General features: G+C 39.6%; 1 protein-coding gene across 1 annotated transcript; it reads left to right on the forward strand.

Moving 5' to 3' along the window:
* The first annotated feature begins 2,748 nt into the window (after positions 1-2,748).
* On the forward strand, positions 2,749-4,653 carry LRATD1 (LRAT domain containing 1). Its single transcript, XM_027455249.3, has 2 exons — positions 2,749-2,898; positions 3,429-4,653. Exon 2 carries the CDS (start codon positions 3,466-3,468, stop codon positions 4,318-4,320), a length of 855 nt encoding a protein of 284 aa, XP_027311050.1. The 5' UTR covers positions 2,749-2,898; positions 3,429-3,465; the 3' UTR covers positions 4,321-4,653.
* The last annotated feature ends 11,347 nt before the right edge of the window (positions 4,654-16,000 follow it).

The raw sequence follows: 16,000 nt of genomic DNA on the forward strand, positions 1-16,000 counted from the left end.
TAACTCAAGCATTCCCAGTAGGCTATGACAATTCACTTCTGTGGACACTGTGTACTCCTGTTGTAACATCATTTAACATTAACAGAAGCCTTCAAACTGAGAGAATTATTTCAAGCTGTTGGTTTACATATTTTCTGTGATTTTTCTGTAGTGCCCTTTAATGACAATTTTATATAACTATGTTTATACTGGTTTTTGTTTTGTTTTATAGCATATTCTTAACACTTTGCATAATTTAAAATTGGGATTGGAGAGAAACTGAGAAAAAAAAAATCCTTCTTGAGGGACAGAGGAAGAGCATGAAGCACTGATGAGACAGATTGTACAGACGGAATTGAAATGTAATGAGAAAATGGGTGTTGAAGGTGTGCTGAATAGAGGTCATGGAGAGATGTGGATTGTACTGGATTGCAAGTGCTTCCACAAGAGATGGGATACACTCTTTGAGCAGATTTGCAAAGGCATGGGAAACACAGAAAATGGTTAAAATTTGGCAGGAGCTATTCCACCTGGTTAGAAGTGCAGATCCTTCCTTAGACCCAGACTCCTTCTTTCTGCACTATGCAGGTTAATGAAGCAATCTGTTCTCCACTATTTTGCATGGAAAAGATGAAATAATGTATTGTTTGTTTAGAACTGTCTAAAAATTACTCCACATAGCCTTGATGATTGGCAAATGTGGGAAGTGTGAATTGTGTGAGCACAACCTAAGAAGATGCAGACTTTCAACAGGAAAAAAAATATATATAAACTGTTTAGAAAACAGAAATTGCTGATAAAAGATGTAACTGTGGAAAATGCCTTCAGCTTAGACTAGATTTAACAATGAAGCACATTGACTATTATAAATATATATATATATATATAAATATCTGCTTTACAGCCTAAACTGTAAACCTATTAGAGTGTTTTCATAACTTAATTTAAAAGTTGCAATTGATGAAGGTCATGCCATAAAAGAACATATAATTTCTGACAATCATTAGAAAAGCTTCAGTTTCAGAGATTTTTAACATCTATCTGTTATGTTTAGCCCCGTGAAACTTTCAAATGCATATCTTCAGGTAGAATCCTTTTCTTCTATGTACGTTTTTCTTTCAAATTCACTTTGTAGTTCTACAGACCCCTGAATGCTGCATCTTTAACTGCTGTAAACCAGAAGTTTACAGACTCCAATGAGTCTGAGGCTGTAGCCCCAGCATTTATGAGACATGAGAAATCTTTAACCATCAACAGAATCGTGTAATTGCCACAGTGAAAAATTCATACAGTTGTGTCAGTCTTAGAATGTCATACTACAGAACAGACCTTTATTTCTTTTCCACGTGTGTTCTGATGTCTTTGAATATGTTAAAAAAAAAAAAAACAATAATGAGAAAAAAAAAATGTTCTTGAAAGATAGTCATATAAATGTTTGAATGATGTTTGAATGGAAAAGAAATGGCTCATTCAAAGTAAACACATGTTTAAGAAAACCAGCATTTGACCTATACAAACTTAACTATGCAAGCTGTACCATGAAAAACAGGAAATCACTATATTTATTTAAAGGTGTATGCCTCTCTATCATGAGAATAAACTGTTGGCATTACTGTTCTCAGTTAATCGAGGCCAAAGACTGGACTGCAAGTCTAAGACAGGGAGTCAGAAGTGAAGATGGATAGTATTGAGAAGCACTGTTAGCAGAAATACTTATCTCTGTATGACAAACCTATTTCCACTGTGAAGAAAGTGGTAAATCTACTTCTAGATAAAAATGGTGCTTTAATATGATTCACATATGAATCTAATAATTACATTCGATTTTTTTTTCATGGAGCACTTTAAAATATTTAGGTTCTTATTTCTGAGAAGTTTTCGTGATTAGAGCACTTGGAAGAACTAGGCTACAATCCCATCACTAACACAACCCTACAGGCAAACTGTGGTCAAATCAACTAATCATTCTCGAGCTTTGTTTACATAATGTGCAACTTTATGTGTAAAAGTGAGTATTGGCATTAACCACTATAGACAGATTTTGGATTTCATATATTTTAGGAAGGGATGGACTGCTACCTTCAGGCAGTCTGATATTTTACGTAAGGCATGCCACAGCACGTCTTCTAGTCAGTTCTGAGGACAACCCACTACTGCTGCTGCAGCCAGGTGCACAAAGACAACCACAGGTGGAGTCACCTTACCTAACACCGTCTCAGCATTTCAATATCCCGTCTAGGCGATGGCGAGACACCTCCTTAGGGCAATTCACCCCTTCCTAAACAGGCTGAGAAATAAGCGTGAGGAACAGCCCTTTGGAAACGCCAGCCTCCCTTGAGCAGGGGGGACTTAAATTACACAGGTACGACTTGAGGTGTCTAAAGTTGGGTGAGAGGAATCTGATCTCCTCCCTTGAGGGATGCGGTAAGTCTTGGACACGCGCGACCCTCCAGCAAAGCCATCTTCCTTATTATAGAAATAGATATATGTATATTTCTCCTTTGCAGCGGCGGTGGGGCACTCTCTCTGAACCCCTTCCCCTCCAACAAGGCCCTCCTCCCCCCGGTACCGAGCCTCCTCTCGGTGCCGCAGCCCCAGGGCCGGCGGCGCCCGGCCGGGCAGCGCCTCCACCGATCCCCGGTACCGGTGGTACCGGTACCGCCGCCACCGGGCGCGGCGCGGCCGCGGCCAATGAGCGGGGCCGGGGCGGGCTCGGGAGCGGCGCCGCCGGTACTTAGGCTCGCCGGAGGGGCCGGGCAGCCCATAGCCGAGCGGGGAGGAGCGGGCGGAGGAGTCGGGCGCTCAGCGGGGAGGACGGAGCTCACCTCCTCTGCGGCGCCCATGGGGACAGGACGACTTTAGAGGAGTTTTTTTTTTTTTTTTTCTTCGGGGGGGTGTTCTGGAGCTGGGAGACCACGGGTACGAAGGGGAGAGAGAGAGGCTCTTTGGGGGCGGGGGGTATTATTCTTTATCTGATTATTCTTTATTTTTTTCTCGGAGAGCCAGACGCCTGCTCTTCTGTAGTACTGCTCAGCTGCGAGCAGGCTCGGGACCCTCGGGGCAGCCCCTTCCCTTGCGGAGGATCCCGGGGCAGCTCCGTTTCCCGGGCTGAGCTGGGGGGAGGCGAGGAGCTGCCTGCTACTCTCGGCAGCAGCGGGACCCGGGCCCGGTAGCTCCGGGACCGCGGGGCTCGGGCAGCACCGCCCGGAGAGCGCCGCGGAGCCGGGGCTGTGCCCTGCACCCCTAGGGCAAGAGGGAAGAATCCACACCGGGAGTTTTCCCGCCCCCCTCTGCACAGAGGGGAGGGATGGAGCGGGGGAGGGATAAGGAATCGCTGAGATCTTTTGTGTTTGTCTTGATTTTTTTTTTCTCCTTTTCCTTCCCTCCGTTTGCGCCCTCCTTCCCCTCTCTTGTTCTCTCTGTCCCTGCCCACTCCACCCTTCCTCCAGATCCGGCAATTCCTGCCCTCGCCTCGCCCTGTCATTGATGGGAAATCAACTGGATCGCATCACCCACCTGAATTACAGCGAGCTGCCGACCGGGGACCCCTCGGGGATCGAGAAAGACGAGCTGCGCGTCGGGGTGGCTTACTTCTTTTCGGATGAGGAGGAGGACCTGGACGAGCGAGGCCAGCCAGACAAGTACAGCGTGAAGGGCTCCGGCAGCCCTGGCCAGGAGACGCCTACCCACCACCTCCACCACCAGCTGGTGCTGAACGAGACCCAGTTCTCCGCTTTCCGCGGCCAGGAATGCATCTTCTCCAAGGTCAGCAGCGGCCCCCAGGCTGGGGACCTCAGCGTCTACTCGGTGTCAGCGCTGCCTGCCCTCTGCAAACCGGGGGACCTGCTGGAGCTGCTGTACCTGGGGCCGTCGGAGCATCCCCCGCCGCACTGGGCAGTGTACGTGGGCAGCGGGCAGATCATCCACTTGCACCAGGGGCAGATCCGCCAGGACAGCTTGTACGAGGCGGCCGCGGGCAACGTGGGCCGGGTGGTGAATAGCTGGTACCGTTTTCGCCCGCTGGTGGCTGAGCTGGTGGTGCAAAACGCCTGCGGGCACCTGGGCTTAAAAAGCGACGAGATCTGCTGGACTAACTCCGAGAGCTTCGCCGCCTGGTGCCGCTTCGGGAAAAGGGAGTTCAAAGCCGGGGGGGAGCTGCAGGCTGCTGCCGGCACCCAGCACCAGCAGCAATACTATCTGAAGATTCACTTGGCAGAGAACAAGGTGCACACAGTGAGGTTCCACAGCCTGGAGGATCTAATACGCGAGAAGCGCAGGATCGATGCCAGTGGCAAACTGAGGGTGATCAAAGACCTGGCTATAGTGGATGAGAAAGAATAGCGAGCAGCAGGGGGTACATGGCTATCTCTTCCTTCTCTCCTGTCCGGGGAGACCAGCCTGCCACTGAGACAGTAGGCTGCACCCTCTTTCCACGGGATGCGACTGGAAGCAAGATCCATGGCGACATTCCAAAAAACCAGCATTCTTTACACCCATAGCCAGTATTTTGTTTGGCTTTTAGTAGCATTAATGCTGAAAGAGTGCAAGAGGGAGAGGAAGAAGAGGGGGGGAGGTGCACGAAAGCTGTTTGCAGAGTATGTGGACAAAGTCTCTACTGTCGATCGATGTTGACCATTCTAGCAACATGCTAATAAAATTTCAAATTGAAATTTTTTTAATTTTTATTTCATGGCTTTAATCCATGATGAGTTTTAAATATTGGGGGCCATGGATGTGGATTTAGCTAAACAAAATTTTAGCTAACATTTGCCTTGCAGTCAACCAAAAGCATCAGTCATACTTTGCTAGCTGAAGGGGGTGGAGGGTGGGGGGCTGTAAATGCCTATTTGTTTTGTTTCTTGACACTGTTGTTTCAGCCCGTAGTTGCAACCCAGATTTTGTCCCAGACAACTCTAGCAAGATCCTAATGAGGGAAAATGTTTTCATATTTCTGGTTGAAATTGATTACATTTAAAATACTTGTCGTCTTTTCTCTGCTAAATGTCATCATGATACATAAGCAAGCTGTTTAAAACTCTTCCCCTCTCCTTTATTCAGGTAAAAGTTGGTTAGCAGTTGTTTTCTTGAAATTACCTTCATTGGTTGGTGTATTTTGGAGGACAGTATACTCAGTGTTTCTCCTCAGAGATTCAGCCTCTAGGATCTCATGTTTAAGCTGTGGATTTGTATCACTGTAGTGATTCTTATTGCACCACTGCCTCGATACCTCTTCATGCACAGGTCAGCCGGATCCTACAAGAAACAAATAGGCTTGAATTCTGCATGTTGCCTCTTTCAAACAGAAACTTATCACATATTTACAATTCCACTTAAAGAAAATAGATGTAACATGGCCAAGTTCATTTTGCATTTCAAATTCCAAGCAACTAAAAATCCTATTCAGTCTAAGTTTAGAAATCCACAGCTGCATTTAAAAGATGCCTTTTTAATGTGATGTGAGCAATGCGTTGATTGTATTTCAGATCTTATTCTCCCACTGTTTACTTCTTCAGTTCTGAAGTAAAAGATCAAAATATTAAATATACATAAAATCTAAAGTATACTAGGGCATTTCTAAATCTGTCCATTCTATTTTTATTACTCTTACTCTGTAAAAGTTATAATAAGCAATTTGTCTTTGCATGTTTCAGTACTTGGGGAAAAACAAATGTTTTTTTTTCCCCTTCTTCCCGTGTCAATGTCAGATGGCATAATAGAAGTAACATCCTTCTTCTGTGTATAAAATACACGCTACCCCCTATCAGTGTACTGTGTCCTGGCTCCTTTTTGTATTAAACAATGTCATTGTTGCAACAGTAATTTATTTTCTACAAAGGTTTTACCTCCCATAGTTGAAGCTGTGAAGGTGGAGTGTAGTTCACCTTAATAAAAGTGCAAGCATAAATATATGTATATATACCTCCTTAGTGAAGGTCATCTAACAGACTATGTTTTGCTGATACATAACTTGGCAAAGTTATGCTGTAATATGCAGTGTAACTTTTATTTCCCTTCTTACTGTAAAGTATCATGGTTACTACAATACGGACTAAACATTTTATCAGAAGTGTATTGCCATCAATGTTAACCTACTGCTGAAATAACCTCAAATCACAACATACCCTTTATTAAATGTGTAATATTTTAGCTTTATATTGGTGATAATTATTGTCATAATGGTAACTCTTTTCCATAACATTAACAGTCATCATCATAATATTTATGTATTTTAATAATTTTACTGCATTACATCTACCAAATTATCTGTTACAAGTGAGTTCTCAACAGCACTTGGTGGGAGCATTGTGAGATTTCAGGAAGACACTGATGTTACAACCAAGGCACTTACAAAAAATCAAAACATAAATGGTAGGAGAAGGAAGAGTGGGCAAAAGTAACTTGTTTTAATTCCCCCTTATAAAATATATTGAAAAACTGAGGTAGGAAGAGGCAGGAAGAGGGAATAAATAACAGGATGTTCATGAAGACAGGAAGGATGAAGTGGAATCATGTTGTAAATTTTGAATTCTGAAATGCATTTTCTTGAAATAGCTCTCCAATTAATAATACAGTACTAGACAGAGGATTCTTGCAAGAATAGCATTGTATGTTCTCAATACTAGTGAGAATTTAAAACATACTGGCTTTAAACTTTTCTCTGTGCTTTCCAAATAGTCCATCTTTATTTATGTATTTTAATGATTTACTAACCTGGTTCATGAACATGGCAATTTTCCTTAGTTTACCTTGCTAGATGTGTATTTATTCAAGCTCTGTCAGAAGTCGTTGGCAATGCTCCAAATTTGTACAGATAAAGGTAACAACAAAATTAGGGCCTTAATCCTTTGCATAAGGCCTGGAAATGTGTACAGTACTGGAGATATTCACAAAATATATTAACCTAAGACATACTATTGCTCTGGCTATGTTCAAGTATCAATCTGCTATTAACAGCAGAGGTGCCCATACAGATCCTTTTGGTTTTTCTTTCACTAGATTTTAGTCCTGAGTTATTGACAGCAATCTGGTCCTGATTCATAGTCCATTGAAGTTAATGGATGGTCTCTCACTGACTTCAGTGAGTTTGGATCATTTTTTATTGTTTCGGAGATGGTTAAAATTTGTGGACCTTGAGGAGAAATGAGATTTAAGAAGGTGTTTCAGAGACCAGAAGGGACAACTTTCTAAGATGGGAAACAGGAAATACTGTGGAAATAAAGGAAGAGAACAGATGAGTTCTGAAACAAGCAGCATTAATCTGAAGTAGGAGAACAGTGAAAAAGAGAGAGAAAAAAGTGTATTGAAAAAGTTGTTTGGTGCCTTGAAACAAGAAATGAAAGATGGGGGGCAGTCAGCTGCAAGCAATGCAATGATGTAAATGACTGACAGATAGAAAAGGTAATTGATTATACTCATCTTTCAGGATCAGTCACCTGAGTTAACATTTCCATTTCTATCAGTAAAGATATTGACAAATTACGTTATATCTGTGGAATCTGTTTACATTCTTCAATCTAGCTACTTCGGGTAAATATTTGCATCTAAGTAATTCATTGCTCTTGAAGTACTGTCTTTTAATGTGACTGCAGTGTTAGGTTACTTGGAAAATCCTGCTTTTGTGTGATGTTTCCAGTTTTCTGTTAGCTATTTGGGGAGCAGCTTTATAGAAAGTTTTTTGCTTGGATACTATTTTCCATGTCATTTCAAAATGCAATCTTTTGAATTGCTTTGAGGCTAACATTTTATTAAAAATTCAATTCATGTTCTCTTGAAGCATAGAGAGCCTTTGTGAAATGTTTTATTGACATGACCAAAGTTTGCTGGATCTTGGCTGTGCATAGAGGAAGAAGACTATAAGGATGGATGGCAAAATAGATTTTGCCTCCATCAGCCTTATGTTTCCAAGTTACTTTGTTTTCATTTGTTAGTTTTTTTTCTTTGTGTGTGTGTGTGTTTTTGTTTTTCTCCTCTTTTGGGGAAAACATGGTATGGCAGTATAAAATTAAAAAAAAAAAAAAAAAAAGGAAAACCCTTGTACTGTATTTTAGGATAATATTATGCTATTGATCCATATGATCCATATGTGGTTTTCAGATTGAAATCAGGCTGTAACAAGAAATGGCCTTCAGTCTGTGCTATAGCATGCACAGTCTTAATTATCCTGCCTCATTTAATTTTAGTATCTTTCATATTCAGGTAAGTGATGTGCAAAAATCTGTCAGAGTTTATAGACCTGTTTATGTGATGTGTAGAACATCTGTAACTCTAACCAACATTGGAGTTGAGAGAACACTGGATCCCACTGGAGACATGCAGCATCTTGTAAGATCAGGTACCTCAGCCACCCCACCTTTCCCCTACATCCCTGTTCCCAAACCTCGGTTTCCAGCTACAGAAGAAATAGGGGCCTATGATAGCTACAGCTACTTTTATATTATTTTCTATGAAAGGTTTCTACTAGAGTAGAAAGAATATTCTGTCCATAATTATACTTGGCTGTGACTAAAATATTGTATGTGTTGCTACTTATATCATGTAAACAGTGTGTTTTCTGCTTTATAATCCAGGAGAAAGATGAAGGTCCCAGTCTCAAAAGATTAATCCAGGAACATGTAAGGAGGTATGGTTGGGCTACCAAAATGAGGGGAGTCTCATTGCAGAATTAGGGTGTAAAGGATAATAATATATGATTAGAGTTTGATCAAAAGCTGTTGTTAATTCATGAACGTCAGTGTTTCCATGGCAAATCTGGAATTTATTTGCTTACTTTATCATTATGGAATATGAAACTTCTCTGTACTTTGAGTTCAAATATGACATGTAAAACTGCCCTATGCTCGTGGATCCTCTGACAAAATGCTAGTTTAATCTGTCAGATTTTTTTTTTCAGTTTTATTGTAAAGAAAATTAATGAATAATGGGACCAGATACCTCACTGAACTGCTTGTAAATCAAAAAGAGGATGTTAGGTTAGGAAAAAGACAGTGAACTAAGAATCTTCTGTTACTTGGTGTATCAGTGAATTTACTCCCATTTTATACAGGTATAAACTACTAGTGCTATAATATTTTTTAGGAAACAAGTTGTGGTATTCTGCATTCTCTCATTGCAATGTAGTATTAATATATAAATAATAATATATATTGAATGTATTATTTTTCCATATGTTTTAATGCCACCATGCCATTGAAATTAACAGTTATTTTAACCATATTTTGCTCTGAGAAAGAACTAGAATGTGTCTGATAGTATTTATAATTGAGCAGCTAGTAATATACACTTTTATTTCTTAATTTTAAATATTTTGCATTAAGAATAAGTGTTCTCATGTGAATATATCCAGAGGAATCACAATATCCATCATATCCTTTTACACGGTGACTTTTGTTGGGTTTTTTTTTGGGTCTTCTGAGAGTTTCTGATCCTGTAGATGATCCATGTATGTGAAACTGCTTACCTCCTCAAGTGTTTACAGTATCAGGATCTTTCAAGTAAAAGAAGGTCTGCCCCATTCATCTAGCACTTACTTTAGGCTAAAATTGAGGAGTAGGGCTAGCCAGCATCAGGACCTCAGCATCAACCTCACAGAGAATTCAGTTGAAAGCTTATGTACATGATCTTTACCAGAAGGGCCTTAATTTCATATTCTTACTTGTACATAGAATAATCATCTATGCAATTTGGCATTTTCCTAGATAAAGTGGGTTAATGCTTTTCAGACATTATTTTGATTTTTGCTTGTGTAGCTGTGTGGGTACATGTGTTGGACATTGATACAAGACGGAAACTTAAAGTATGGGCTTGAACCTCTGAAGTGTCAATATCTCCAGATTTTTTGACAGGAACTCAGAATTTGAAACTAATGTAGGTATAACAGAGAAGTGTGGGAGAGTTTGCAGTTAAACTTCAGACTTTTCAGGCGAGGTATGCAGAGCTAAGTTTGAAATTCTATTCTTCCTTTTTCTTCTCCAAGGTGCATTAGGGTGAATGACTGCGCACCCCTCATGCATAAAATCATTCACACTTTGGAGATCCATGTTACTGGATCTCAACAGGGTGAGTAAAATATGCAGTGTCACATCAGCCTTATGTAGCAAATATTTTTTTCTAAGTTTAAGCACTATTTGTATACAGAGTGGCGTTGGCAATCTATTTTGAAAAGTCATATTTAAGCTCATAAACGAAACAGCATAAGATACTTGTAAATGGAAGACCTCAAAGATCTTTCTTCCTAATTCCTACACAGTAGAGGTTAGTGCTTGTTCCCAGTCTGTGTAAATCAAAGGGTAACCCTAGTTCTGGAAAATAAACATGTGGTGGACTTTGCAACTACATGAATCAATCAAGTCCCAGATTTAGTTCTAACATAACATTATCACTGCTGCGAGTAAAGAAATGGCAAACCTAAATCCAACAGCATGAGTAAATACAAAATGTTGCATTGTGACCTTCCTTCACTTTATACCAGTACTTTATACCACAGAAGGAATACTTCTCATATCTTATTCAACACAAGTAAAAATATTTGGTCTTAAAACAGATATTTTATTTCCATATGTTCCCATTGTTTCCAAATGCCCTTTCAGTCAGATGAAAGCAATATAAAGAATGAGTCTAAAGCATATGCGAATTGTTTGTAAATATTTAAGCAGACATTTATATGTATATTGATATACAACTAATATATATATATACTTGTATACGCATATACATATGTAAACAGTGTGTGACTATATTATGCATACACACAAGTCTTGATTATTTTGTTAGCATTGGTAATAAATGGCAGTCGTTTTTGTATGTATATTATCTGTACAACAGGTGGATACCCAAGGCTCACTGACAGGATTTTAAGACTATTCAAATATTTGTTCTTTAGGGTATGCCATGGTCTTTTGACAGAAAGAGAAGCAAATTAAATATGTGGGTTTTGACATATTGCTACTTAATGCAGGAAAAATATCAAGGAGCTCTACATTTTACAATAATGAAGTACCCTTTTAGAATGAACTATGCTGCTACTGGCTTTGTGTGTTTATAAATAATAATAATAAAAAAAATGCTCCAGTAAAGTATCCATCCATCTTTCCATTTGGCATATTTTAATGGATAGTGCCACAAAGATTTTTTCATAATTTAAATGTTTTTTCCCTTACTGTAATATTTTGGAAGCATAACAATGAAATTAGTTGTGTTCTATTGTTCAGCCATGCTTAACTATTGTTTTATAGTTGTTCTTAAGTAAAGAGACAGCTGGCATTGATATTTCTCGACTTTTCTCATTTTATCTTACTTTGGATTGGTACATTTTATTTGAAAAGCTAAATGATGGGACTTTGAAAAGCACTAACAATTGATTTGATTCCTTCCCCATTGAACTCATGGGTGAATGTTCACCAAAGTTATTGGGGCCACAGGCAGGCTAGAGCTGACTGCTTTTAGAAACCTTACCTAATGAACACAGGGTGAAAATCAGATCTTCCAAGAACAGTTAATGCTTTGTGTGAACAAGTTTGTAGAGAATTATACTTGTGACTGCTTGAGAGATTCAATTTCATTACAAGAACTAGAATACCTCAGTTATCCCATGTCCTCTCCCATTAAGTTTTTGTATGGATTTTTTTTTTTACCTATCTGAAATTATTCCTTCTCATCAAATCACCTGCGAATGATATAAGATCCTCTTCCATGGACAAGCCCATCACTGGAAATCACTGTTCCACAGGCTGCCAGCACTGAATTCTTCTCCAGAGAATACTGTCATTTCCAGAGGCAGTGGAAGAAAAAGGATACACTCACCTACCTTGCTAAAGTATTTTAATAAAACATGTCTATTGAAAATAAATAAATAAATAAATAAATAAATACAACTATTGATGCTGAAAACAGAGCCAGTATAACAGAACATGGAGCACCATAACATTGTTAGTAATTAAAATATCTGAATGAGCATCAACACGGTCACTTTTAAGAAACTTAAGTAGAGATGCAATCAACAGATAGCTTAATTGAATGTTGACTTGTTACTGTTTATCACAGAACTATGTAACACAACTCTGTTTATTTGCCAATATGACACAGCATTACTATATCTTTAAATTCAAACCTTGTTGCATGATATGTCTGTCTACCTGAAAGGGTTTTTGGATTAGTATTTCTAACCTGTCCTGACTTTATATCATTGATTCTTCAGCTAGATATAATCAAAGGTCATTAATATTGAAAAGTTCACTTTAATAGACCCATTGACTTATTTTAATTATGGCAATATAAAAGAGTGTCAAGTGCCAGAGCCCTACAAAAAAAAGTCAGTTAATATGTGGATTCATCCTGGTAGAAATATTGCCTCAGTCCTTTTAGCTCTAGCAAAGGGCTGTAAAAGAGTTTCCTACTTTTTCATCTCTCTTTCAAGTTGAAGGAATATGGGAAAATAGATTGGCAGAAGAAAAAGGTTCTAAAAAAGTCATGCTCAGCAGAAATCTCAGGCTGTTTTTGTTTGTTTCATACAAACTATAGAGATAAACTCAAAAACACACAGATAAAACTTTCAGTTATGTTAGGAGCACCAATTATAGAAATAAGAGCCTTTAAATTTCGGCATACTAGAATCTTGCATGTATATGCTGAATATAGAGGATAATCTTTTGTTTTTCTATTTCACAGCTTGCTAGCAACTTTTTTTTTTAATTCATAGGCACCCAAAGTTGAGTTCTCTGTGTGCTGATAATGTACCCCAAGAGCAATAGAAATGTCAAGTGTTTGCATAATGCAAATCACTACTGAAAGACTGTCTTTAATTTCATTCTAAAATCATTCATCTCATACATACCTTTGAGCTTTTAATGACTTTCCTAAGAATAAAGTCCCAGATAACATGAATGGAAATAAAGCTGAAACAAAAAATGTCAAAGGAAGAATTTGTTTCATATTAAGCTATGGACTGTCATATTTTTCTTATTTCCTTGAAGCAGGAATAAAATTTGTATTGATATTTAAGGAGCAGTTCTCTTTGTACGATCCATAGACCTCTTTTTCTAAATACAGTAGTGTTTTACAGAAACAAACAATGCTAAGGAAGAGGAAAATGTACTATTTTGAATTTGATAGAATTTTCGTATTGGCAGGAAAATTCTAGTCATATTCATTAACTATCTCAAATCTTAGTAGAACTAGTTTCAGTCTGAATGATTCAGAAGTACAAGATGTTTAGTTTTATGTCAGTCTTGTTCATAATTGTCAATGTTTTACAAATATTTTCATTTGTGGTGCCTCACCCTCTCCACACTTTTCTGAACACCTCCTAAACTGTTTTGTGTGGGGCTTTTGTTTGTTTGTTTGATTTAAATTAAATAAATATGTCAAACACCTGCCACCTGAGAATGAAAACCCCAGGGAGACCCCAATCAGAAACTGAATATTGAAGACAGCTTAAATGAAGCTTGGAAAATATTACTCACATATTCTAATGAACTTACACAACTATAAAATAAATCTTGCAAAACACAATTCAATATTGTATATCGTTAAACATTTATTATGCTAGGATTATTAAACATAAAAATGTATTACATGTAAAAATGTTGCTGCTAAGCAGTTTATCTTAAAAATGAACCCACTATATGGGTTGCAAGGTACAAGGGAATGCAAGGTACAGAGGTCAGAAAAGTACTCCTTAAATCTGATTTATGAACTAATCTACCCCTTTTTGGTGAGGTTTCCATTATCATTCAAATAAATGTCTCCATGTACATAAATGCTTGTTGAATCTCTGTTATTACTTCTCTTTCTGAGTGTGTATAAGAATGGCTGTATAATCTCAGCCAATCACAACAAAGATACTGGCATCCTTATTATCTGTTCATTGAGTGTGATCATTAACTGTTAACCAGGAAGAAGGCAGTAGATGAAACTTCATTCAGAGGAAAAATAGACCAGGGTTTCAAGTAGAAGAAATGATCTTTCTGCAAATGACATTTCATCCAGTGTAAAAATGCATAAATGAAAGATGCAAATACGTGAAGGAATAGAGTTGGAATAAAGAATAATCAATTCTAGTACTTACCAGACATACAAAGTACTGTGTTGGAGATGGCACAATGGAACATGCAATCATAGAATTGTCTAGATCAGGAAAGATCTTCAAGATCATCAAGCCCAGCCATCACCCAGACCTAGAGAGTCCTTTAGTATCACATCCAGGTCTTTTAAATGCCTCTAGAGATGGGGACTCCACTAACTCCCTGGGCAGACCCTTCCAACACTTAGTTACCCTCTTTGTGAAGATAATTCTTCCTGATATACAATCTAAACCTCTCCTGGTGCAACTTGAGATTGTTTCCTCATGTCCTATCACTCACAGTGATATAATAATGGTCTTCCCAACAGGGCCTGAAGTATCATATGAGCTTTACAGAGGGTCACCAATGAAATTCTGTTTAGAAATGTCCTTGTAATTCCCATTACGTAAGTGTCATCAGGAACTGTAGGTATAAAATGTGCAATATAGTCAATCAGTCCAGCTTCTTTCTCATTCTAGCCAGTAAGTCAGCTTCATCAGGGGCCCAAATTAAACATCTCTGTGCTAATGCATGTAGCATGGGGAATAAAGATGAGTAAGAGATGTGTGCACACCTGCAGAGCTGTAACCTCATTGGCATTACAGAGATATTGTGGGATGTCTCCCATGGCTGGAGAGTTGGAATGGAAGGATACATGCTCTTTAGGAAGGACAGGCATGAGGGATGAGGAGGGGTCATCGTCCTCTATGTCAATGAGCACCTGGAGTGCATGGAGCTCTACCAGGAGATGGATGAGAAGCTGACAGAGAGCTTGTGGTTAAGGATTAAAGGGAGGACAGGGACATTATAGTGAGGGTCTGCCTGTAGGCCCTCTGATCAGGAAGACCAAGCAGATGAGGCCCCCTATAGACAGACAGAAACAGCCTCATATTCCCCCTTGACATCATGAGGGACTTCAACCACCCTGATATCTGTTGGAAGGACAGCACAGAAGAGCATAGGCAATCCAGGAGGTTCCTGGAATGCACTGATGATAGCTTCCTCCTCCAAGTGAAAGAGAAGCCAATGAGGAAAGGTGCAATGCTGTTCTCACCAACAAGGAGGGGCTGGTGGGAATGTGAAGCTCAAGGGCAGCCTTGGCTGCAAAGAAATTGTGGAGTTTGGAATCCCGGAGGCAGAAAGGAAGGAGCACAGCAAGCTTGCTACTCTGGACTTCAGGAGAGCAGACTTTGGCCTCCTCAGGGATCTGCTTGGTAGAGTACCATAGGACAAAGCCCTGCGGGGAAGAGGGGCCCAAGAAGACTGCTTAATGTTCAAGGATCACCTCCTTCAAACTCAGGAGCAATGCAAACCAATGAAAAGGAAGCCAGGCATGAATTAGGAGATGGCCAAAATCGAACACAAAAAAGGAGGCCTACAGAAGGTGGAAGCAAGGACAGATATCCTGCGAGGAATACAGAGTAACTGTCTGAGCAGCTAGGGATAAAGTTAAGAAAACTAAAGCCCTATTAGAACTAAATTTGACCAGGGATTTAAAAGGCTACAAGAAAGGCTTCTATAGATAATTCAGTGATAAAAGTTTGATTAGGGAAATTGTGGGCCCCCTCCAGAAGGAAGTGAGAGATCTGGTCACCCAGGAAATAGAGAAGGCTGCAGTACTTAATGACTTTTCTGCCTCAGTTTTCATCAGCAAGATCTCTAGCTGCATAGCCCAAGTCCCAGAAGGCAAAAGCGGGGACTGGCAGAATGAAGAAACACCCACGGTAGACTAAGATCAGCTTCAGGACCAGCTAAGGAACATAAAGGTTCATAAGTCCATGGGGCCTGATGAGATGTATCTGTTGGTCCTGAAGGAACTGGCAGCTGAAGGTGCTAAGCCTTCATCTTGGCATCTATGATGGACAGTGGCGTCACTGTCCATCATATTTGAGAAGTCGTGTCAGTCCAGTGAAATTCCCACTGACTAGAAGAGAGGAAACATAACCCACATTTTTAAAAGGGGA

Source organism: Anas platyrhynchos, chromosome 3, assembly GCF_047663525.1.
Source record: "Anas platyrhynchos isolate ZD024472 breed Pekin duck chromosome 3, IASCAAS_PekinDuck_T2T, whole genome shotgun sequence".
NCBI classification, from domain to species: domain Eukaryota; kingdom Metazoa; phylum Chordata; class Aves; order Anseriformes; family Anatidae; genus Anas; species Anas platyrhynchos.

Excerpts from the sequence above, each read along its gene's own strand:
- LRATD1 (XM_027455249.3), top strand. The coding sequence starts at position 3,466 with ATGGGAAATCAACTGGATCGCATCACCCACCTGAATTACAGCGAGCTG.